Source organism: Pyxicephalus adspersus, chromosome 4, assembly GCF_032062135.1.
Source record: "Pyxicephalus adspersus chromosome 4, UCB_Pads_2.0, whole genome shotgun sequence".
NCBI classification, from domain to species: domain Eukaryota; kingdom Metazoa; phylum Chordata; class Amphibia; order Anura; family Pyxicephalidae; genus Pyxicephalus; species Pyxicephalus adspersus.
Window position 1 is genome coordinate 124,125,524 of NC_092861.1, and position 26,671 is coordinate 124,152,194.

General features: G+C 38.4%; 1 protein-coding gene across 1 annotated transcript in view; it reads right to left on the reverse strand.

The window, feature by feature from the left end:
• Positions 1 to 23,645, reverse strand: part of XPO1 (exportin 1) — a 30,919-nt gene extending 7,274 nt beyond the window's left edge. Inside the window, 12 exon segments of the mRNA XM_072410273.1 lie at positions 414 to 611; positions 1,915 to 2,073; positions 2,320 to 2,448; positions 2,575 to 2,694; positions 3,124 to 3,172; positions 4,035 to 4,216; positions 4,539 to 4,583; positions 4,667 to 4,728; positions 4,841 to 4,913; positions 9,469 to 9,570; positions 9,889 to 10,020; positions 23,167 to 23,645. Coding sequence (XP_072266374.1) covers positions 414 to 611; positions 1,915 to 2,073; positions 2,320 to 2,448; positions 2,575 to 2,694; positions 3,124 to 3,172; positions 4,035 to 4,216; positions 4,539 to 4,583; positions 4,667 to 4,728; positions 4,841 to 4,913; positions 9,469 to 9,570; positions 9,889 to 10,014 — 1,245 coding nt within the window. The 5' untranslated portion in view covers positions 10,015 to 10,020; positions 23,167 to 23,645.
• Positions 23,646 to 26,671: the final 3,026 nt, after the last annotated feature.

The window sequence follows — 26,671 nt, forward strand, 5'->3', positions numbered from 1 at the left end:
CAAATTAATTTCAAAAGACAGCAAAATTAAGAGTTTTTAATCAAATAAAAATTGTGGAACAATCTTGCATCTAAGAGAAATAAGTATATCAGGATTCTAGTTCTGCTTTTGTAATATACCCAGTATGTTTGCTCATAATGTAAATTATTTTTACATATTGAGACAACTGGTTAGAGACATTTTGAAAGGTATATCTCATTTATAGATATATTCATATTTAAAAATAAAACGCTTTGTGACATGGCAAGGAAGAAAAAAACAAAGTGATGAGAAAATAGATTTCAGCAGATAACTCTGGAAATGTTACCAGTCTGGTAACAAGAAAAAAACATGTCACACAGAAGCTCTAATATGTGAACATTTCAAGAACATAATTCAACAAAACCTCAAGGAACAAACAAACCAAACACTACCTTTGACAAAACTGGCAAATAGAGCTGTCTTCTGGGTGGAACATCAAAATGTTGGCTGCCAGAAAGAAGTGGGGATGCCGATGTTGAAAATGGGCTCTCTCTATATAACTCCGCTGCCAAATGGTTCCAATACTCGAGGCAAATTTTGAATATTTCAGTTTCTTCTACTTCAGATACCAACAACATATAATGAAGGGCCTGGATGGGAAAAAGGAAGGAATTAATGCAATGAAATGGCCCTAATAGAATTAAACTACAGGCTAACAGCCTTATATTTAAATAGAACTATTGCCAGCCGAGCTTACACAAGAATCTTCATAAATCAACCAAAACACAAGAAATATGCCTGAACACAAATATTATTAGGCTTTTTAGCAAAGTGTCCTATCTCCTGACCACATTTTTCTTTGAAGGAAAAGAGCATCTTAAAACAAAGTATATTTGCCCCACTTCCCCTCACCTACCGCAAAAGCCAAGTTCTGATGTGTTTGAAACCCAGAGCAATAATTGTTTAATGCCCTGTTGCCTCCATGGGATAGTTTCCAATGATCTCTAACCTAAGGACTCAGCCCAATAGAGGTAACCTATGCATTGATGCACTTGTAAAGCCAAGTCAGTGAAGACTTTCACCAATCTATTTAAACAGCAGATGTGCAGCCAACCTTATTGAGCAGCTAAGCCCATTGTGCTCTCTCCTTTCTATAATTTAATGTTAAACTAGAGAAGGAGCTCAGAAAGTGCAAAAAGCAGAGAGCCACAGAAACTTCACTGCTCTCAATTGAGTGGTTATTTTGACAATTATCTAATTGTGGTTGCAGTTTAGCATATATACAGCTTAGGAATATCTAATATTTAAAATGAACCCAAAGAGAATCTTTCTAGGACATATATAAAGTCTGTCACTGGCCTCAATATTTTGAATCCCTGACCTTGCACATGTATATGAATGTGTATGAATACAGGAATAAGAATTTCAGACCTTTCAATTTGCAGGCTTGCTCCAAGCTTTTGCGTTTTTAGCATTTAGAAGACAAATACAATAACCTACTGCTTTCTTTGAGAAAAGGTTCTCTTTAAAACTTGAGTGTCAGTTACTGATATGTTAATAAAAGTTGTAACCCTTTTAAAATGTCTGATCACACACACTTGTTTTCAAATTTTGACGCATGTATAACTTCATATCATATCAAAGCTCTGTTTTCTTTTTTTTACATTCATTCTTAATGAAAGGCCAGGTTTTTCAGCATCGAGTTGGGAAAGCAAAATGGTTCAGGTAGCAGAAGTAAATTTACAAGTGAGGTGAATTACAAGGATTCAGAGGACACTAAATACTTTATTTTAGTTATACATCAATATTATGTTTCCAAACCTTCACAGTAACATTTTTAATTTAGAACTTGAATTTAATCTTTTAAAACTTCATACACATTCAGAATACAATGATTTTAATACTATCTACAGCTTTCAGTAGAAGAGGAAAAAACAAAAAAAAAAAACTCACCTCCATCAGAGTTTCCCTCAGATTAAGCCTCTTTTCTATAAGTTGTCCATGTTCTTTAAGAAAAGTACATAGGAACAAGCTGAGGTTCTGAATAAAGTTTTGCTCATCATCTTTTCCATTGGCGTATGCAAGACGAATATTTGTGTTTAGAGGCAGCATCTGTACGTGAAAGAAAAAAAAAAGTTTTACATTTGTTTATATAAAGGTAAACAAGGAGATAAAGTGAACCCATTAAAATCTATTTATAGTGGCAGCAACCAATATTGTAGCTTAACCTCCCATAAAGCAGAAAAGGTTTTTTTTTTGTACTTAAATTTTATAAATATATATTCAAATAACACAAAGTAAGAGACCTAGTTTTACAGTCTGTCCCAAACAAAAAGCAAATAGAAATTTACATCTCACCTGCTTTAGTTGCATCATCGTCAGAGTGAAAAGTGTTACAAACTGTTCCTCGTACTGGCTGACACTAACTCCAGCTATTTCAGTGAGACACTTTAAAGACACATTTCTGAACATTGGAACATTTAAGAACTGGAAAGAAAGAAAAACATAGGCGTAAATAATATATTACTTTTTTATTTATTTTTTTTCTAGCGTACGAAGTGAAGTCTTTATTAGTTATGAAATACTCCATCAAAATCAAACAGAGCACTATACCTTATAAATTAATGTGCTTATAAGTTTGGTCTCAAATATATATCCCAATGGAATCCAATTAAGAAATCTGAGAAGAGTTTCCAAGGTTGCATGAACAAGTGGAGCATTTTGGGAGTTTTCCTTAAAAAGAAAGCAATAGTTTAGAATCCACCAACAAAAAACAGACATTTGAAATTGTGAAACAAATGAAATAACATTGGAAGCAAAACCATGTATTTCACAAAAGTGAAAGTACTCGCTGAAATAAACACGACAGACTCTGTTCCAAGATTTTAATGTTTTTCAAACCATGGGTCAACAAAATACAAAAGGGTTTATTCAGTAAGTCGTGAGGCAGACATTCACTTAATCATTCTTTTGGGAAGAATAAATTACTGCCGTTAAAACACATGGACCAGGAAGATTCTCCCCCAGAGAATGATTAAGTGAATGTCAAATTCACAGCTTTATAAATAGACCCCAAGGTCATCCACAACATTTTAATATAGCTAAACTGTACTTCAAAGAAAACTATTTTTTTTTTTTAACAGCATGTCAAAAATTACTTACCATAACAAACTGACAGAGCTGAAAGATCTTCGAGAACTCATTGCACATACTGCAAAAAAGGAAGAGATAGGGAATTTATATATAGTTTAAAAAACACTTGCAAAGTACTGAAAACTTCAGGCTTGGACAGCCAACCGAGAACGGTGTTTGCTTCCTAGCCAGTAGTTCTTTGGTGTGCTCCAAAAAGCAGACTCCAGCTTCATATATCTTTAAATTTGCTGAGCTGTATCAGTGATTAAATGGCTTGTAAGTTGCATTCTATCAATCAATAAAGTACATCAGTATATTAAAAAGTAAGGAGTGAGCAATACCCCTAATTGAAAAAAAAAAAGTCAAAGGATTTATGTACCAACTTTACAGCCCCATGTAACATTGCAAACAAGTAACTTCATCACCCAGTGTTAGTAAGGAGGATGCCAGGCTGTCATGGATTAATCCCTTTACCAGGAGTATTCTACTGCTGGCCTAAGCATACAGGAAAATGTTGCAGAAAACAATGTGATTTCAACACTGAATTCAACATTGCAACATTTAGAACAGCCCACCATGAGGATGAAATAGCATTTGCTTGTCATAAGATCAGTCTCCAACACAAAAACTGATGGGTGTGAGAAATGTGTCCATGCATTGCAGCTTGTCAGACACCATAAGGGGTATCCCCAATTAGCTCTTTGGATACCATAAAAACAAACGCTTTTTTGCTCATAAAATGATAGACATGTTTACAATGATGGAAGCTTAAATTATGACCCCCAACATGCGAAAAACGCTAAAATGTATGTATTCCACTATGTTTTATGGTTTGTCCAAGTTAGAGCTTTAGGAATAATCAAGAAATCATGAAAACAGGAACAAATAGAAAATTCTAGAAAACAATATTTTATTACAAAATAAGACCACATGAATCATACCTGTCTTTTAGATGTTTGGCTTTCACTTGTGTAATTTGTCCACTAGAAAAGTCAAAAACTTCTTCACTTAAAAGTTTAAGAATCACCATGTTATTCTGACAAAGGCTCTCGCTAGTTTTACTGGCTCCTACAATGTCACTGATGAATGTAGGCCAGTGTTTGGGCCATTCTTGTTTTAGGATCTGAAGAGACATGAAAATAAGTAAGGATAAACTACAAAAAAATTTAAAAAAATTAAAACAGTTTCCAATATAAGTACAATCAGACACACCAGGAGCTCAAAGCTAGAGAAGGCAGATTATTATTTATACCATTTATTCCTACAAACATTATGGGGATACAATATTGCATCAGTGTTGTACAACTGTTCGGATCAGAGCTCAGCAGAAAAACTCCTCTCCTACCCCATACAGAGTGTAAAAAGAGAACCTCACAACTAGGCTAAGAGGACTCATAAAATGGGCAAGTTCTAAATGACATTTGTAGTTTATAACATTAGCATACCTGAACAAGGATCATGTTTAGCTTCCCAATGTAGACATTTTCTTTCTGTAGGGGAAGAGGTTACATTAGGTGTGTATTCATTACAATTTTGGTATATTACATTATTTCAAATAAAACCTTGTACTTGCCTCTACACATGTTGCATCTGAGGAGGTCTTGATGATCAGTCCAACAACATATTTCTTTATACCTACATTCATAAACATAAAATAAAGCCAGGAATATAAACACAGGATACCATTCTGCACACAAAACACAGATTGTGTACATATTTAGTTAAAAAAAACAAAAACAAAAATTACCTTCACATTGATTTCGAGGAAGAATTTTCCATCTTGTTTTAATCACATTTTCCAAAATTTGCAGACCATAATACTAAAATTGGAGAAGAGAGCCAAGTAAGTATTTTAGGGGTTTACAGGTTGAACAATCTATAAAGCACTCACTATAACCACACAATCAGCTCTCATTCACACAAGCACATTCAAGACAATTTTACTAAACATATAATTCATCTACAGTCCCATGAGTTTTCATGCACAATTACTGTTCTTAATATACACTAGCATCCCTGCTGTTTAATCATGCTCACACCAGGAAAAAGCATTGCATACGCAATGCTACCAGAAGAGAGAAAATCACATCAACAAATAGGTATTTATAAATGCAAAAACAGATGCTATTGTAGCATAAAAGATAAGAAATTAAATATATATATGTTCCTCAAGAACAAATGCTGCCATTGGCAACAGTCTTTTCTGGTGTGAATCTACAAGTTCAGCAAGGAATCCTACAGATAAAACTTAACTCCAATCCCCTCCCCTGTCCCCACCAAAACAAAGCCTATATTTATATAGAAAATATAAACTACATTTTTATGAACTTTTATACTCAGTCAAAACAGACTGCTCTCACCTTACAACATTTACCTTTCAGGTATTTTAATGAGCAAGCACACAAAGTTTGTTACATGACCCAAATATATGCATATTATGAAAAGTATAAAATTATTGGAGTTTCTATTTTATTTTTTATTGTAAATACAAGTTGCATGATTGAATACAAAAAATAAATAAATATAATAATCTTGCCATAAACCTTCAGATTTTTGCTACAGTCACCTGTCCAAATTCAAACCTGCAACATTTTTGGAGCCTGTCCACCTAAAATTTTTTTTACATTGCACTGACCGGCTAACAGAGAAATAACGAGACATGAATTTTAAGTAGGATAGTAAAAAAACAAAACAAAAGAACACTAGAAGCAGTAAGGTCCAACATGCCTCACGATACATAATAAAGGCATGTACACACACTTTCTTGTTCTAGAAGAACATTTTTTTTTAAATTTAAAAACGCAAACAAATGACCTGAACAATCAAAAGTTCATTTTTAAGGTTGTCCTACCACTAGGAGATGCATGCTAAAATTGCTCAACTCATTCTAAGGATTGACAATTGCCTTAAAATAAAGCTGATAAAGCATGCGGGAGAACTGTGAAAATTTGTTCTGTGATTAGCTGAACACTGTTTTGAGTGCTCTGGTTCAACAGATCAAAGGGTATTAAAAACAGAAAATCAGAATAGTAGAAGTATTTTAGAACTCTTCTTTAAGCATTTTATTTAGTTTAATAAAAATCTAACAAGTACTTAAAATGGATCCTCTGTTAGAGGCTACAATAACTGACTTTCTGCTCCCTGACTCAATGACTTTAGGTTAGGTCATCAACTTGAAACAATATGCAACAAGTTATATCTGGTTCTGAATAACAGCCAGGAAGGCTCCCTATTCAACAATAAAAAAAATAAGGTGAAAACCGGGGAAAGTTAACCTGTGCTTTGCCTGGCCCATGCAACTCCTGTGACTCCAGGAATAACTGTCTCATGCCAACAAACTGAAAAGTTGTAGCTTACACATGGTCAAGAACTCTCATATGAAAGTGCTGTTGCAAGGAGATGCATCCAACACAGTCACATTAAGGGAGTCTTTAGAAAAAAAAAAGAAAAAAAAAAACTCTACTGAATTCTTAAAAATTTCTCTTATACATACCTTAAGTCTAGCCGTATTCTGAATGGTCACGTGAAGTCCTATTGTACTCAACCTGATGTGTAAGTGTTGCTGATCTCTGAAATATTGTACTGGTCATCCTGGCTGACTGGGTAACACAACCCTAGGTGACGTGTCTGACCATCCAGACTCACAAAGTGGGTTTAGTGATGACACCGTCCAGTCTTACACATGGCATGTCACAACTTCAAGCTTCCTCTATTGCTACCTCTACCCACTCATTGCTTGTTGGGATGGGGAATATAGAAGCAACTGTCTAAATGTCCTTTCTATTTACCTAAATACGCACCTAAAGAACCACTACTGATTCTTTCTCAATTCCAATTAGCCACCCAGCAGCCTAGTCTGCTCAAGGTCCAAAATACAAGTCTTATGTGACAAAGCAAGGAGAATGTCGGGACCGACCATCACTCGCACATCACCATCACTAATAAGCGGTTCTACAAACTCAGAAATGTCTTCTAAGTCACATTGGCCAAGACACCAGACTGAGGTACATAAAACATGCTTGCTTGAAGCAAGAAAAAACCCCAAAAATGCAGAGTTAGAGGGGTCAATACTTGCCTACCAATAAGCTTTTATATGTGCAGTTATTTATATCAGGAAAATAGGCTATCATGATTTGTAAATAGCTAACACTATAATTATGGGGCAAAAGATCCCACACAAATTAGGATTAAAGTCAACATTATATAAAAAGATGGATGCTTTAGCAGCTCATAACAGGTGCACTTTAAACCTTTACATGAGAAATCCCCTTTCATAAGACAGAAATAATGTAACTGGACTATAGACAATTTACTGTCTTAGTACTTTATTATTGGCTAAATATTTATTATGTTACAAAGGCCATGATTAGTTTCTGAAGAATGGTGTAACGCTTAACCATAGACAGAATCTATTTATACCACAAACCTAAGCACTATGTATCACAACGCTATACCAATACCTGAAAGGTAAATTTTCCAAATATGCACTTAAGCAGTCAGTTTGACCCAGAATAAAAGTTTTTACTACAAAAGGTTAGTTGTTATATAACAAAGTCGATCAATATAACTTTGACCAAAGGGATCATGAGCTGGTCAGATAAAAGTGGCATTAGGAACTCCATATTTGCTGTTGTATGAATATTCAGGTTCATCAGAGTGTTTGCATATAGAGACAGATTGATCACAGGACTGGATTTGAAGTGTTTACAAACAAAAGAAAAAAAAGCATGTGACTAGCCAATATAATCCTGACTTCTAGTAAAGATTTTTGTATGAAAATTATATCAAGAGGTTTAAATGTACAGACTGTCATCATTACATATTAACTGAAATGTTTGGAAAAGTTACCCTTAAAAGGGCTGCATACCAGTTATGACCTCTTCCAACAGCAAATATGGAACATGACTTAAAACAAAATCAGTATCAATGATCCCTATGGCCAAAGCGTCTCAATATTAATAAAATATATTTACTGAACCCCACCCTGTAACCACCCGCATCCACCCACCCATGAAACATACAATTGATGAACAGAATTCAGTTAAAGGGAATGAAAAGGGTAGACCTTGTGGAGGCCTGCCGTCAAAGCCTAGCTGTGTCAGTTGCACAGGAAGACACCCCTTTTCTTCCTATTACAAGCAATCAACATAATGGAACATTATGATTAATATCAGGTAGCGTTAACAGCTTTAAAAAGAAATAAAAAAAGCATTTAAGCCAAATGTAATAGTGCAGAAATTTTAGCACCAAATCATTTGCAGTTAATGTAAATTGAAGAGTTCTTTACCTGTTCCTTTCTTTCTGTTCCGCTAATCATGTCAATTTTTCACAAGACAATACTGAGTTTTTAAAAGTACTGTTGATGATAAATCAACTTAAACATTAGTAATAACTGTCAGTATTTAAAAGCAAATAAACGACCAGGTAAGCAAATACTGTTACTAATGTGAGCACTTTGAAGAAAGTTCAGTAAAGCTGGGACCTAAAATCATAAATCTAATCTAGCCTCAATGTCTAATTTATGCACTAGGCTTGTAATACATTTCATCATTATGTATTACATTCAAACCAGAATATATCAGTCTCGGCAGAAAGTCCAATTATAAATGAGCTCAGACATGATCGAAAGTCTAATTTAAGTACTCTAACCATGAATGGATCTCTGTGCAAGATTAAGGGAGAAAGCTAGAAATGCATTTAAGTTTTTACACTTACATACTGATGTCAACATTAGATCATATTAGTTTAGTAAACTCAAAGTTCATGCCAATATTTCAGTTTAACAACTTAATATATGTTAACAGGTAAAAAAACTTTCACATGTATGTTAAAGCAACAGGGACAGCCAAATTACACATAAAAAAAATTATAATGAAAAAAGAACTATGCTGTAAATTATAACGTACCTATAGTACTAAAGACTGTGATCTTATATAGTATTACCATTTGGAGTAACTACCCATCAGAAAAAAAAATGTAAAGACTAGCTCTCAATCCCCTCCTGAAAAAAAATGTATAGACTTTTCATTTGCCCACTTTACAGATTTTTTTTCCAAGGAGGAAGCTACATACATCTACCCCTTTTGGGAGGAATGAGACCCAGGCAAGAAAGTAGATGTTTAAATACACAATTCGTTTTGCTACATATACCTAAACCCACATTAGGAGTGTTAAGTCAGTGACAAATATATAAATGGACAACTTAATCGACTTTGTTTCATCAATTTATCCTAAATATGAAAATAAAAAATGTTGTTCTTTGTGAAAAACACATGGTAAATGAGATACCTTTCTCAAAGTTCAAAGACAAGGAAAAGGTAGAGGGGTCAAGGGGTATGAGGGTTAGAGTCAAGCCAAGTATGCCTTTCTGCTTACTTTGGTGTTCATATTTTGTGAAAACTCAAGAATTGTGTCAACTCTCGTCCAGGCATCAGGATGCTCTTTTAAGTGGGTCAGTACTTCCTGTGCCATTCTTTGCTGTAAATAAAACAAAAAAAAAACATATGGTTTAAAGTAATTACCACACAAATTTACCAAAGAAAAAAAAAAAAACATACGAAACAATAGCCTTTGAGCTTCATCAGATGTATATTTTTCTTCACTACAGAGAGCAAGGATTTTTCCTTAAATCACCAAATTAAAGACATTTTCCATTGGTTTTTACCAAGGTAGCTATGGGCCTAGAAGTAAGTTTCAGATTATAACTGTTTTGCATTCCAAATACAAGAAGAAACCAGTATATTTGTAACTAATCTACACAGGCTAATAAAAGTAAAGTGAACAAAATAAAGCTACCTGAGCTCCTTCTCCATGGTATAAGCAATTCACGACATTGTCCAAAAGGTTGATGTCCAATTTCTGGCTGAAATCCAGCAGCTGTCGAGCTGCATGGTCTGCTAACATGGTCATAATTGCTGGCATAGATTACTGAAAAAGCAACACATTTTCAATTAGAATACAGCAAATAAAAATGGACAATGGATAAAAAAAAAAAAAAAAAGTTTAGATTTTAGACTAAGGCATCAAGAATAAAACAATCGGCCTTAGCAGGCATCACTTTTTCAATGCTCCCAATTCAAAAACAGTACACCATGACACAAATAATACAGACCACCAGATTTACACTTTTCAGTATTTTATTTTAGATGAAATACTCACTAGCGAGGCAAACATAACTACACTGTATTCAGAAAATGTACACTTGTGAGCAAGTGGGTGTCAATGTGCGTTTGTGCGTCTATTTTAAAGTTTTTAAGAAAGTTAAACATGTGCACATAAAACCAGTTGGCAGAACTGGATTCACACATGTGCCAGCAGTTTGTACATCCTTGGGAGACAAACTTCTGCTGTGAACATTGTCACCTTGGAACAGGAAGTCCTTTACTGGAGGGATTAACAGCTCAGAACTATCAGGATAAAGGATTTTATGGAAATGGAAAGGCCCAGTCCGTAAGCAGATTCCCCTTTTTAATGGAAAAGTCACATTAAATAACTTATTGCCACTCTAATGCACATAAATCAAATGAAAATTAACCTGATATAGACAATATGTTTGATGGTACATATTAAATATTGCTAAATACAAGAATAAAGAATTTAATGATAAGCCTGATAACCAAGATCTTCTCCCCACTATAGAGAAGCCAAGTTAGCAAACTTAGAAACAGTGAAAACTCAAAAAAAGACAAATTTTTGTCCCTTTAGTCACCTAGCTTCAGAGATTCAACCGATCCTATTCAAAGCTGGATCAAGAAATAACTGAACATTTCAGTAATTTTGGCAAGCACAAAACTACAACAGACTTTCATGCAAGTAGTCCAGATAGATGTAAGAAAAACAGCATTTTGGCCTTAATCTATATATATATATATATATATATTTTTTTTTTAACCAAAAAGCATTAATCAAAACCAACAAACAGCATCTTCACCTTTCTAGAGGCTCAAAACTATACAAACATAAAAGCATAATGATCACTTTAAATATTTTGTTAAAAAAAAACTCTAGTAGTCAAACTGCTTGAAGTTTGGAACAAATTTACTTCACCAAATCCTGTTACCTCCCTTGGGATTTTTTCCCAGGCAGGGTTTCTTCTTTCTGCCTTAAGGTAAGAAGAAAAATTATGTTCTAAATTGAAATGAGGTCAGTTGACCTGAAATGATTTTGATTTTTTATTCATTTTGATTTCATTTAAATTGGCTTTTTTGATTTCTGTCTGCTTCAAATGGGTCTTGCATTTCTATACAATCTACAGGAATAAAAAACTGGTTTTAACCCAGCTAAATGCTTGTCATAATGTACCTTTTTCTGAATTATCTTAAAATTGTTTAAAACTGATGTAAGCAGATCAACACAAGCCCCAAGGCCATTAACATTGGCCCTTACCCAGTCATTTAAGTATACAGGGCTGTAAATTGGTACCTAAAGCCTTCACCTGCAGAGTTTTTAGTACCTCCGACTCTTTAAACTAGTATATCAAAAATAATGTATTTTCTATATCCACTGAACAAAATTACATTGAAAAAAAAATCACTGCCACTTCTCAGCAATATATAGAAAGTGTCTGCTTCTTCACATAGTTTGAAGGAGACAGAATTTGATGGGTAAGTTTTTAAAAGATTCACAACATTTTGCAGAGAATGAATGTGTGTAGAATATAGTAACGCTGTATAACCCTAATTTGTATAAATACTAAACACAAATCAGATACAAGTTTTAAACTTAGCCAATGATTAAAAAAAATGAAATTGGTCTTGGATTTGAATGACAATAGTTAAACGTGAGCTCTAATATATTTAATAAATTCAAGAGATTTTTGATATGTATAATCCACAGTAAAATGATGAATAAAGCCAGACTCATACAGCCACTTCACACTAGTGCATCTTGATAGGCTTGCATTCTATAGCAGAGGAGCACTGTGACCATTACTGGTCAGATATGAATGCTCCCAAATTGTATTATTACATTACAATAACATCTTTATTAGGAGTATGTGCATTTTTGCCTGAATGAACTTATCAAGTGCAGCTATCTTCTAATGTTAAAAGAAAATTTGGTGTTGTGGAGATCAAAAGTTTCTTTTTAAAATGTACAAAATCAGCAAATTGACCAGTTTTGATGTTTCTGCTGCCTAGCGGGCCTGCTTTGTATTCTCAGCTAATGATTATCCCACTTTACCAACATCTGCAAATTCTACAATTGAACTGCAGACCTTTTAGCTTTCTGTTGAAGCAAACTTATCACCCCCTCCCTATACACTTGTAGGGGGACTAAAAAAGAAATGTTGCAATTCCCAAACTATTCATGAGCCAAACTAACATATTAAAGTGTACCTATACTCAGAACTTTCTGTTTACATAAGATGCAACACTGGCCCCTAATTTTTGGTTGCCTAGGCTGTCAAGAATGAATGGGAGCGCAAAGCCTCCCGGGATACCTACGTCAGGCATCCTGGGAGGCTCTTGGGCGCTCCTTTTACGCATGCCCGAGCATCTCGGCACGCGCAGGAGCCTTTTTGTTTAAAGAGAAAAGTTTGCCAATCTCAATTTTTTTTTCCCATCCTACGTCAGATGAAGATGGCGGCGCCTGGAGCGCCGGCTCTGGGACGAATGTCGGGACAACGACGTACCAGATGCCGGACAACCCTTGAGTGATCGGTCTATCCCGCAGGGCAAAGGTGTATTTTTGATTTTTTGAGTATAGTTCCTCTAACACATGAGGATTGGATAGGTTTTTTGGGAGGGTTTATAAACCTTTTATGTCAGGACCCTGTTCTCAGCCTGGTACATTGAATAAAATACCTGTCCAGAGAGATTCATCTTAAAATTCACCCACCAGGGATAGCTGCGTGTCCAGTCATTTCCACCCCCGTTTACCTCCTCAGCACAGAATTCTAAACTCAGTGTCAGACAAAAAAGCCCCCTAAAAAAGTTGTCATGTCTTGTCTCAGCTTTCTAATAAATACAGACAAGTTTTGAAGATTGAGAATGTACACATCTTGGCATGCTGGTGTATTTTATTATTGCACAAAAAGTTAAAGCGGACATATCACCAAAAGATCACCCGATCTGGCACCTGCACTACCAAAAGACGGAAGACGGATGAAGATGGCAGCTGCGATGGAGGATTACAGGACAGTGCAGGAAAATCTCAGGAGTGATACGCGTAAACAAAGGTAAGCACCCCCCCCCCTTTTAGTTTAATTCCACTTTAAGGCAGTTGATTAAAATTAACAGGCAAGTACCAACATCAAACATCTGGGGAAGAAAATACATTCAGCATACCACAATGCCTTACAGTGAATGTGATGAACTATAACTCATGTGAATTGAAATGCTGTTTAAGCTAATTAGCACCATAACCTGCAACATTGTAAAGCTCCACATAAGTTTGCTTTTGCCCAAAGCCTTTAGTTTCCATTTCCTGCAAGCCCAACATTGGCTGTGATCGTCAACAGTCGACTAACACCTGTTTTCAGGAAAAGCAAAGCTGAAGTTTTTCCAGTCTGAAACTGCTGAGAGTGAGAACACAATAAATGAAAGTATAATGGGGGATAGCAAGTAAGGCTTCTCTGTTAGAAATCAAGAATAGATCAGGTTACAAATGCCCATCTGCTTCTATTTAAGGATTGCTAAGGCCTTTAAAGGTCAGTTACTATCAGTCTCTTGATTTTATTCGGGTCAGACCTGACTTGTATGGAAGGAAACATGTGCTAAGGTAATTATGTAGGCTATCACAGCTTGCCCGAAAACGCTTGTTGCCTTGCTGTGCTGGCCTTAAAATTAGTATTTAGCATGCCTAACTTGGGAAAAAAAGCACGGGACAAATTGCTGAAGGGAAAGCTTTGAATGTGTTTTCAGTTTCTTTAGGATAAATGAAAAAGCACAAATACCTGGCATATGAACATTACTCACAATGTTAAATATTTAAAGCAGAGCTTTCATCTAGCAACAGTAATGCTTCTCTAACCAGCAATTGGCTACCAGCGCAATCATAGATTTCCAGTGCTGGTGGTCAACTGTTTGCTCTTGCTCAGTTATAGGAAGGTTAGAGATTAGAAGCACTGTACCAAATCTGTGTAAAACTACTTGCACTTGGGATGACATTCTAAATGAGAAACCTAAAAGACGCCTATTGAAAAAATGGTGCTTCAAAAGCAGGTATTGCTTATCCTCATGGCCCAAATTTTCATAGCCTCTTAGCATCAGACAATGCCTAATACTCCAGACACAAACTTTCTGCCAGCCAGTAACTGCCCCCAAGGCTGCCCCGTTCTGCTCACCTTTGCAGGTACATGCGGAGAGACGGTGAGGTTAAGGCTGTAGTTTCTGGTCCCTGTCCACTTGGGTGTTTGGTTGTATCCACCATCTACCCAGTGGCAAAACATCCTCAGCATGGCCTATAGATGAAGTTCAGCTATGAGAGACTTAAATCCCAGGAGACCCAGGATAAGACCCCCAAGACATGCATGTTTTCCAGGGTTCCTGTGTGAATAAACAGCTACACACTGTGTTTGTTCCCAGGGGAAGAGAGGTGGTGTGTACTTCCAAGCTGTGAGGAAAAGGAAAACCAAACATTGATACTATAAACACACTAACAAGCTTCATTACTATAGAATCCTTGCAATGTAATGTAACAATGTAATTTTTATTTTACTTAAGAGTAAAAAAAAAAAAAAAAAAAAAAAAAAAAAAAACAACTTTTTACTACTGTCTATCTACACAATCTTTTATAATGTTATTTTGAACATGATAGCTCAATATCCGACTAAAAAAAAAACAAAACATTATTTTACTAAGTGTAATTTTTTTTACCTATAACATTAAATTATTTTTTTTTCTTAGTTGCCAGACACTTAAAGTGGAACTGTACTCTGTGGGCAGTGAGCTTCTTGTTCTATAACAGACTCCATGCAGCCATGACAGGGCCAGTATCCTGTCTTTGCCACATCCTAGGCAGCTGCCATCTTCACCGACACCATCGAGATCCTCATTCGCCATTGGATGGCCTCTGATGATGTAACTACTGAGCATGCACAGGAGTCACATTGTCCCTGGCTCTACATGTGGCACCGCTGCATACAGATCCAGGATTCACACTACACTGCAAACACCCTGTACAGAGTACAGGTAACACAAATATCCACCAAGAGCCAGGCTTTTATTGTTTGACAAGACATTGCATATCTTACTTGTCCATTAGATCTACTACTCTCCTAGTGTCTGATTAAAGTTTAGGTCCTCTTTATCTGAAAAAGACTGTGCCAGTAAAGATGAATTTAGGTTCATTAAACAATGGATACAATTTAAATCTGACTAGTTTCTAAAATCAGCACCATGTTCCTGTGTACTAGTAGTTCATAAATCAATTAATAAGGTTATAGGTTATCAAGTTTGCTGCAGAATTACACACCCTGCATAGAGCAGGGTACAAATGTATTTTTTGATAAGAAGGGAAGGTTTGATGAGGTTTATTGTAAAAGCGCACATTATACCAAGTTCACTCAAATGATTTGAAAGCAGAGATGTACAGCTTAGATTGCAGTTTAACTGCCTTAACTTCTTCCTCCATATGCAGCATGTCAAAAAATAAGCTGAAAGTGATGCCTGTAACTTTAAGTGGAAGATATGATACATGCATACTTTTCAGATATTCATGAGCTAAATATAACCTTAAACAAACAGCTCAGTCACTTTAGTAGAGCTTACAATTTAGGCAAAGAAAAGCATTCACTGGCATTTAGAGATTTAAAAAATCATTAGAGTTCATCTGAAAATGCCTCTAGAGTTTGAGAGACATCCTACACAGGAAAAACATCTTTACCATCTTAAAAGTTGCGCACTCAATTAAAAATTAAGCCTTGGAAAAAAAAATCCACGAAAAAAAAAATAAAAAATAAAAAATAGTTTACAACTTTAGTTTTTTATACTAGCCTGGAATAACCTGACCTGTAAGGCAGACGCAACTCCACAGAGAGAATGGAATTCATCTATGGTTAATCTACAGGGACAAAATATATTCCTCACAACCTGGGATACACGCAAGTGCAGTCTCAGAAGTAGAAAGGTAAAAAGTAGAGTATTGTCAAATGTATTAGGTAGAACTGCTGCGTGCTTCACAAATGCTTTCCTTTCAACTTGCTCTGGGACAAGTCTTTTGTGCAGATGTCCCACACATGCAATAAATTGCAAGATGCAGGTGCAGAGTATTTTCAGAGTTTTTTGCAGTGCTGAGAACTTTTTCCACCCCAAGCAGATTAACAGTAGGAAAGTATAACCTGCAGAAAATTCCTAAAACCCCTTCTAAGTGCTGTGTGAAAATCATCAATTTTAGAAGCTCTGCTAATCCTATTTTGCCCCACTGCCAGCAGGAACCTTGCCATCTATCAGCCTTCTAAACTCTAACGTAAACAGGGCAGAAACACAATGAATCTAGGGACCCAACACTTGTCTTGTCATTTAGAGGATGATTTGCTCCACAGTACATGCAGCTACCAAAGTAAAGAAGGACTGCATGAAAATAGTTTACTGCTTGTTACAAGTGTTCTCTTGTAGAGCTGTGACAGTAGTATCAGGCAGAGTAGTGGTTAGGGCCTTAAATTTTGCATTTGTTGCCAAGCCCAGAAAGACAACCAAAGCAAACAATTGGGAAGGGAAAAAGAAGGTTTGGTGAGGATAACGGGAAGGGGGACAGAAGGCTACCTTGACAGGTATAATATTTGAGTAGGTGGAATCTAACAAATTTTTTGGGGAATTGTATAGAGCAGAAATCACCAAATGCACCATACCATAAGAAGAATAAGACCATGGGAGTGAGTCCAAAGTTTTGTTTTTGACATCAAGTGAAAGTAACTGTTTGGTATCACAGACTAAAAATGTATGTAGTTTTTAGTGTCTAAAGCCCAATTACTGTTTTACTTTTAAGTGAAACTGATGCTTTATCATGCAAGACCAAATCAGCAGATTTACTTTAGGCAAATGTACCCAATAAAGATAGCAAATTTTAATATGTACTTGTGTGGGTCCTGGCATATTTGCACCATGTATATACAAGAAATGACATTTACTATAAAGGTTCAAGGAGGTTCCCTGCATCGGTTAAAAGATAGAGGGATCATAAGAGTATGGAAAAAGAAGATATGAAGATTTAGAGGAACTCAATTGTTGCTGGACTGCAGAGCAGGAGAAGTGTGCATTTCGTATTTGTAGAATACTGCTGCACGTACGCACGCCCATACACCCTGCTTTTCCGTATTACACTAACAAAAAAAATCCAAATCGTTTTAAAGCATAATGTATTGCCAGAAGTACAAACTAGGCTTTATTCTAAATTACTTGTTATTCAATTACTGCACCCTTGGATTCTAAATCCAATGTGCCCTGAAATCTGAAAATACTCACCTTCATCACAGAAAATCCCCAACACCTCTCACAGTGCAATATCAGCTTACCGACCCTACATATTGTAGGATGAGCTGAGCAGGTTCTTCTGTGCAAACTATTGCAGTCTGCAAGTTGTGGATTGTACTTTGCTGAATTTTGGAACCTTCAAAAATGCCAAGCAATGAAGATCACATATGGTATATATGACATCACCTTAAAGCAAACCTGAAGTTACAGGTTTGCTTTAAGAATTAGTAAGGTCACTATGCACTATAGCAACACTTTTACTGCAAAACAGGAACATGCACTCACTTACACAGGAGAGCAGATTAAACCAAAATTTGTGTTTAAGAAGGTAAAGCAGAACTAAATCCAGATTTTACCGTTACATCACGGGCACCACAATATTCTTCTCCCTCCTGATCTTCAGCTATCTTGATTGGCCAGGCCGACACATCATACACCAGTTGTGAATGTGCAGCTCAGCGATTTTGATAGTGGAGGGAGCTTTTAGACAGGTGAGAATGTATACTGCACAAGAGACATGGCCTGCCCCTTTATGCAATAAATCCCTGCCCGAGGCAAACTTAGTTCCACTTTACCAAATGTATAGCAAATACATTTTCTTCTAGTTTTAGACCATGTAGGAAAAGTTTAAACTCTTATCAAGTTTTTATTGCTGTCACAGAAAAACAATCACTGGAGATATATATATAATTTTAAGTTCTTCTGGGCACTGTCTGTATTGGTCTGTCATTTGCAACCCTGTTTTTTTGTTCTACTAGAATCCTAACACCTTCTAATGTAAACAACCAGCAGGTGTTTGAAACCACTGAAACTGGACACTAGTATATGCTGGGATCCTTCAGAACAAATCACTTCACAATATCTACAGCCATGGATAGTGTGGGGTGGCTCGAGGCCCATTATCTTTTATTGCTGTCATTTTCACCAGTCAGAAAGTAAATGAGTAATAAAGCCAGAAGTAAAAATGCATTTTTAGGGTTTAAGTACTAGACCTAATACACAAAAAATTGAAATCAGCCACCAACTTTCTGTAGAAGGAACAAACACTGCTTGTTCTGCAATGAAACAAACTTGCCTACCTGTTTGCAATTATTGTTTAAAGTACACTGGTCTGCACATGCTCAGATTTGCGTATAATCCCAGCATACCCAGGTGCTGGAAATGAATAAACGCCAGCACACAGAATTTACATCATTCCAGCACAGCCAATCAATGCAGCCGAAGACTCAAACCTAGAGGAGCCGGTGAAGATGTTGGCGTCAATAATGGAGTGAAAGGAGTTCAGTTCTGCTTTAAAAAGTGAACTCTGGTCAGCTTTTATTGCCTTGCCCTGCTGCATATTTTTCTTTCACTTCTTTGCCTGGGAAAAGACTACCACAGAATGAAAAAACATCTCTCCCAAATGCCAGTGAAACCTGCCAGGGGCTCTGATCCATCCCTACACAAATTCTGGATTTACATATAGTGTAAAGTAATAACAGGTAACTAAAGCTTTGATTTTCATCTTTCTGCATTAGTTAGCAATCTAGTTCCTAGAAAAGTTTTTTTTCCTGGTTGTTCTTAAAGATCAATGTCCAAGTAATGTGCAGGCCAAATTCTAATCGCTTGTACACTACAAACCCAGGAGGAACAGCCAATATATGTTTTCTACTACAACTAAACTGTTGTATAAAAACACAAATCTGCTATAAAATACAGAAGGCCAAGTTTGGGGGCATTCCTGGTGGGGGGCAGAGGCATTGGGGCGGGACTCGAGAGGGAGTCCAGCCTAGTGTGCCCCTGCCTAGCCCTGAAAAAAAGTTTGCTGACCTCTGGTGTAGACAATTCCAAATAAATGTCAGGTCAATGCACCAATACATACATTTACCACAAATCAGTGTTAAGGGCCTGTTAATGTCAAGCTAAGGGACCTGCAAGCAGCACAAGGACATGAATAACAGACGTCAGCTAGTGTAAGAACAAAAGCACTTGAGTATAAAGGTAATGTATCCTTGTTCCTGTCAAAATAATTACATGGTACCAGGATCTCAGATGTATTAAAATAACTCCTGAATTCTCTAATGGATCTAGCTCTCAAAGTGAACAGGTGATATGTCCATGAAAAACAAAGCAACAGGTAGTTTATGGGCATCCCTTCCAGCCACCTATACTTCACTTCCTTCACTACACGGTTACTGGCAGACATTCTTTGTAAGCGCCTAATCCCTACTTCCTAAAACTGATCTCTCCTGGTTGACTGGTGGCCCTGGTTATGACTATGCAAGTGGTGGGATTCCCAAGAGAGACCCTGCACCTTCACTATACCCACAAGTAATGACCTGATAAAGAGCCAGCATCCCATACAAGTCAACTATTTAAGGTCCCGATGTGACTTTATGATATTGAGCAGCAGAGCCTAAAGCGAAATGGGTAATAATAAAAAAACAAACAAACGTAAAGCATTAATAGCGTCTTAGGAGTAGTAAGGAAATAATGAATTCATGGATTTGGCAAGCCCTGATATAAGATGCATCTTGCAGCACTTTAAAATTAAAAGTTGAAATTAAACTTGCAACTAAGTGGGCTGTTTACAGAAGATGTCCCTTCTGCAACAGTGTTCAAGCCAGCAAATTTTCTTAAGCCAGGTGGGATGAAATTGTAGGTGGGTGGCAGCCCCTGTGATGTGACCAAGCTCTTCAGTACCATCCAAAAACAGCCAGGTTGTTACTGAAGTGTTGGGTGGTGCGCCCAGCTAAAATGGCTGGGGAGAATACTGTACAATATGAAAACAACTTACCTGCATGATGACAGCCTCACAAGGACACCGCTAGGTTTGAGATTGTCACCTTGATTGGCCAGGCTGGAATGCTGCAACTTCCACAGGAGGAAATTAATTCCCAGCACCTTTTGTGGACTTCAATGCATAAAAGAATTCTCTCATTTCTTTATGGGACTTTTTAGTCTTCCCAGTTCAGGACATCATAGTGGTTACTTAGCATATATTCTATTTGAAGGACACATACTATTGAAAACCCACCAACACCCATGGCTCTAGGGTCTGCAAGACCAATGGCTACGTAAACACGCTCCATTATTGTTGTTGGAATTGATTGTTTCTAGCAACAAAAAGACTAAAAGATGAATGAGCGCTGTACATACAGGACTGTTCTCTTCTATAGAAAGGGGGAGAAGGAGCGAGTGGCACCCACTGTGCTCTCCTCTGTTCCATTGCGGTTATTCATCTTCTGTTGTTCATGCATCCGCCAGGACAGATCCATGAACGACTTCTGTACACGTCAGATTCATGTCTGAAATGAGCCCATCGGCCGAGAATCATCTGACATGTGTACATAGCTTATAACATGTGTGCCAATCGCTAAGCTCATTCATTGCATCATACAAACCAAAGAAACATGCAGCTTCACACTACCTGGTTGCTGTTAATATTGACACTGCATATCATGAAACCCAAGTTGTGCTTGGCACTGAAATACTCATTTCCCAACTCCAGTGTAGTAAATACAGAAGCAGGGCCTGCAAATTAAAAACAGTTCTAATGATAGAAATCCAAAGGATTGTGTGCTAAAAGAAAAGTTATACAGGCTTCATAAAACAATAAGTAATGTGATGCCCAATATTAGATGACAAAAGAAAAAAATACCAATAAACCTTGGTTTGTGAAGGGATGCAACATGTTGCAGTGTTCTCCCCAGAGAGAGAGAGAGAAGATGTAAGGCTAGGTACACATGTGAAAAATTATTGTTAGAAAACAAACGATTAACGATTATTTTGAATGATCATATAATGCACGGTTCTGTACATGCTGTAGATAAGATCTTTCAAATCTCATCCACCAAAAACGTACACACATTAGATACGATCATTTGAACGATGTAGGAAGTGACGTGACTGGAGAAAGTGTACCGCGGAACAATCCACGATCACTGAATGACCATACACACAATAGATAGCAAACGCTCATCGCCTGATCAGATCCGCCGGGACGGTTGTTTGTTTCCAGCGATATTCCTCATCGTTGTTCACTTTTTTTGTTAATGATTATTGGATGATGATCGTTAGTCGCTCGTTTCCAACGATAATTGTTGCACGTAGCCTAAATGGGTGGTCAAAAAGTGGACAGACAACATGTAACACATGACAGCCCTGACCGCCATCAACCCCTCCCACATACCTTTGCTACAACTTTCTAATGCCACCCTCTTAGATTTTTATTGTCTTTGTATCATTGGGCAGCACAGTGGCTCAGAGGTAAATTCTCTGGCCTTTGCTGCGCTAGGTCCCAAGTTCGAATCTCGGCCAGGACACTATCTGCATGGAGTTTGCAGGTTCAGGCTCCTCCCACAATTGGCTTTAGACTGTGGTAATGACTTATGACTATGGTAGTGACATTAGATTGTGAGCCCCTTTGAGGGACAGCTAGTGACATGAAAATGGACTTTGTACTGCGCTGCGTAAGATGGTGCTATATTAATATTGTGTAGTAATAATAATAATAATAATAATAATATTGTGCCCCTCTAATATGACCCAGCTTTTCAGCAGCCATCCAAAAACTGCCAGTTGATTACTAAAAAGTGGTTGGTGCGCTGGCAGAATGGGTCAGGGTCACCACACAAAGGTTTGCAACTTATACTACTGCATGCATGGAACCCTGAATTTAAATCCAACCGGGTAATATTTGCACATTTTTTTTAATTGGAAAATTTCCAGGGGTTAAATAATAAGTAATCATTTTTTTTTAATGACAGGAAAATAAATGCTAGTTTGCCTGGTTTAAACTGACAGCATGAATTGTTATTTATGTGCAGCAAAACATTGGCACAGAAAGGAATAAACCATTCACCCTGCTGCCAATGCTGATTACTACAGGGCAGGTGGAAATCACACATTGATGGATGCTGGCTCTGCCATCCGAGCATCGTGACACGTGCCCACCTGGTCACCCCGTCCCCTGGTGCTCTTCTGCAGGTAGCACGGTGTGTCTCGTTCCCTCCCGCAGCAGCCTCTCCCTGCCCCTCCCTCCCTAGCACGTGACGCTGCTCGCGGAGCTCTCCACACACGCTGTAACATTTCTGGAAATTTCCACTCCGCCAGCAACTCGCCAAAACACAGGGGCTCAGCGGGCTGATCTCACACACGTCTGCCCGCTCTCCTGACAGCCTATTCGGCCACGGCCTTTAGGAAAGTCGCCTAAAAGCCTGAGGCCTACTAGGCATTTGCAGTTTTTTTTTTTTTTTAAACCTAGCATAGAGGGACGTGTGAGCCCCTTATGAGCATCACACTAGATGAAGAATAGAAGGTAGAAGTACATGTATGTAATATGTCAGGGTCACACGTGTAGGCCGCACACACAGCCCCCAGCTCCAGTATGGTACACACCCCCTCCACCTTGTGAGGCCCTCCTAGGAAGCCTGCCGTCCACCACCCTTCATTCACTCACAAAACCCTATTCTGAGCTGTTGCCAGGGGTAACCAGGCCTGACCCGTTGCCAGGGGTAACCAGGCCAACCTGTTGCCAGGGGTAACCAGGCCTGCTCACTTCCCATGAATCGGCCTACAGCCCGCGACCTTCTAGCTGAGAGGAGCCACATGTCCGACCCACCGAGCCTGGAAGGCCGCACAGAGAGAGAAGCAGAAATGCCCAGGTATGAAGCACACTTACCGAGAACGGAGCTGCCTCTTCCTCAGCACACAAACGATCCAATAATAATCCAGCACGGAGCTTCACATAGAAATCGCCTCGGGCGGGCGTGGGACCCCCTCGGTCTGTCGGTGATAATATTAGGGTGTATGGCGGGTTTATTGGTGGGGAAAGGGGAGCAGTCCGCCCTTACTCTCCAATGAATGGGGGTAAGGTAGTCTGTGGGCCTAGGCCGGGGCTCTCGCCTCACACTCACTACTACTAATGAATGGCCAGTGGTAATATTGTCTCCGGGGGCCTCTACAACATAGCAGGAGGCAGAAAATTAGGCGGATAGTGTTTTCAAGTTACTCGCCGTGTTGGAGGCGCGGCGAAGCGGGCGGGCAAGCTGAAAGAGGCGCTTCTTCTACTCTAATGCCACACACTCGCAACCGGTTAGAACCGGTTCAGACTGGGACATTCCATCTCCGTTTAGTTCTCAAGCCCATGGCGCCGCCGAGCGTTTGGAAACCTGTGTAACTCCTCCTTCCTGGAGCACCCATTGGCTAGGTGCCTTCCCCTAGATTGAGATGATTGGTTGCCAGGACCGCTTGTCAATCTGCTTAAGTTCACGCCCATTCTCCCCTGTTTTTTTTTTTTTTATTTGAGCTCATTGCCGCGAAGCGACTACAGAAGAAGCAGAGGGATGACGTATGGGATAGGTTGCTGATTGGCTGAATAGAGATGCCAGTCATGGGGCAAGGTTTGGTCGCCGTGGAAACAGGACCTGACCCCCCCCCCCGCCTGTGTTCGCTTGTTCTCTGTGAAGGTTTTGGCGCCCTGTGATAGTGAGGAGCATGGTGTCTGGGCTGTGCTGGTTCTGGTTCCGGAGCTCTGCTGCAGCTGCCTGACACCCTGTGTTTGTTTTGGATGTATCTGATGAGATAACTTCCAGTTTAGCTCTTTCATTTTTCTAGTAAACACAGTCACGAGTTTTGTAGTGATTGCAGAGTCCCTTTCTCCTTTGTTTAGGGATTACATGTGACCCTGGCAGATCTGTGCACCCTCAGACATGGCAACACATCTGAGAAGCTGGCAACAAGTGGGCATACCACCAGCCTGATCCCCATTGCCAGTGATTAGGAGAGCACACATACACACACTTAAAGAGAAAGTAAACTCAAAAGTGCCCAAAACAAAAAAATTCTTGTCTTCTATTGGGTCCAGTATCCGTCTCTGCATCGGGCATTCTCTTCTTTTGGGTTGTTCTTACGTCACCTGACGCAGGCATGGGATCAGGTGATACAGTTTGGAAAAAAAACTTGCCCATCTCACTGCACATGCATGAAAAGGCTCCTGTGCATGCCCGAGATGCTCAGGCATGCGCATAAGGAGCACCCAAGATCCTCACAGGATGCGTGACCTAGGTATCTCGGGAGGCTCTGCATGCCCATTTATTCTCGATCGCCTAGGTGTTGCATTTTTTATTTTTTTTACCTTGTTGTCTATCCCTTTTATGTAAAGAAACTTCTGAGTTTAGGTACACTTTAGGTGGCTTCTTTTACACACAGTTATTAGGAAACCATTACTCCTCACCGCCTGTGCTAATTTAGCTGCCCTTCAAATTGGAAGCTGAAAATATACTCTAAAGTGCTTCAAAAACCACTTTATTTCTGTTTTCTGAGCAGTGTGCTAATATTTGGAATGCTTTCTCACCTCTGGATGAACATCAGGAACCTATGATAAGTACAGTTCATTAGACAAAGTCCATTTATACTTCCCTCCATCAGTCTGCTGAAATGTTTGCATCTCTTAGCAAAGTTTTCTTTGCATTTGGAGCACCGGTGCACTCAAAGAATCCTGTGAGGTGTAGAAAATATTTAGGCTTATTATTATTACGATGTATTACATTATTATGTACACACGTGCAAAAATTGTCATTGGAAATAAGTGATTAATGACCGATCGATAGTTGTTAACCAAAAAGTGCACAACAACGCCGATGAACGAGGAATGCCGCTGTAAATAAACGACCATCCTGGCGAAGATCGTTTGCTATTTATTGTGTGTACAGTATAGTGATCGTGAATAGTTCTGCGGTACACTTTCTCCAGTCACGTCACTTCCTGCATCGTTCAAACAATGGTATCTAGTGTGTGTACATTATTGGTGGATTATATTTGAACGATCGTATCATTACAGCATGTACAAAATCGTGCAATATACGATGGTTCAAAATAATTGTTGATCTGTCATTTTCTAATGACAATTATTGCACGTGTGTATGTAGCCTTAATGATTACGCTAACATTATGGTGGTTTTTTTTTTTTTGAGCGGTGAAGTGAAATTTATTAAGATTAATTTTTCTCTGTGATTCCGCTGGGAAGACTTTTCTAACTTCCTGTCTTGTTCCGCCAGAGATGGGGGTTGCTATTGTCATCAGGAACACAAAGGCACAGAGGGTAACAAAGGCATTGTCGGAAGATCTTTCACTACTAAAAATGTGTTTTTTGGCCATGGGCCTCTTTCCTACTTGTGGTGGAAAATCATGCAATTTACCACTCCCAGGTACATAGAAAACTGCACCACAGGTAAAAGTGATTGCAGCTGCAATATGGTTCTTTCTCCAGAAGGGGAAAAGCAACCATGTGGCTAAAAAACACATGTTACTTTCTGGAATCATAGCAGCTGCATGAATGAAATGATTCCCAGTTGCTCCTATTCACATAAATAGAATTAGTTGGGCCACAGGTGAGTATGCAGAGGAACACTGCAGGTCTGAAATTGGTGTTAAAGCGTACCTAAACTCAGAATTTTTACCTTACATAAAAGGGTAGACAACCCTTTTATGTAAGGTATGTAAGGTAGAAATTCTGTTTGTTAGTGTTTTTTTTAGGTGCAACACCCTTTTTTTTTTTTTTTTAAAGTGTGCAGCACTGCTCCCTTAATAAATGGGAGCGCAGAGCCTCCCGGGATACCTATGTCATGCATCCCAGGAGGCTCTTGGCTGCTCCTTTTGTGCATGCCCAAGCATCTCGGGCATGCGCTGTAGGAACCCTTTTGCCTATAGGAAAAGAAATTGCTGATCTCATGCATGCACAGTGAGATCGGCAAGTTTTTTTTTCCCATCTAGGAAGAAGAACCCAGAAGAACGGAGAAGATGGCGGCGCCTAGCTTCGGCCCGAAGACGGATACCAGAACATCGCGGGACCCAATGGAAGAAAGCTCTAGACAGGTTGACTGCTCTGTGGCATTGAAGGTGTGTTTTTTTTTTTTGGGGGGGGTATTTTTAATTCCTCTTTTAGCCCTGTACAGCTGTGAGATGTTTGTCACTGGAAATGATCTTTCATTAACAATTCCAGTTACAGATGGACAAATGAGTACATACATGAGTCTGTACACGCAATACCACGCTGTTCTATGAAGAGGACGATTGAGCACTGCTGAGCTTTCCTTCATAGAAAAGTATGGTTGTCATTCATTAATCCACCACAGTGACATCTGAGAACCACTGTACGTGTCAGATTTTTGCTTGAGACAAGCACG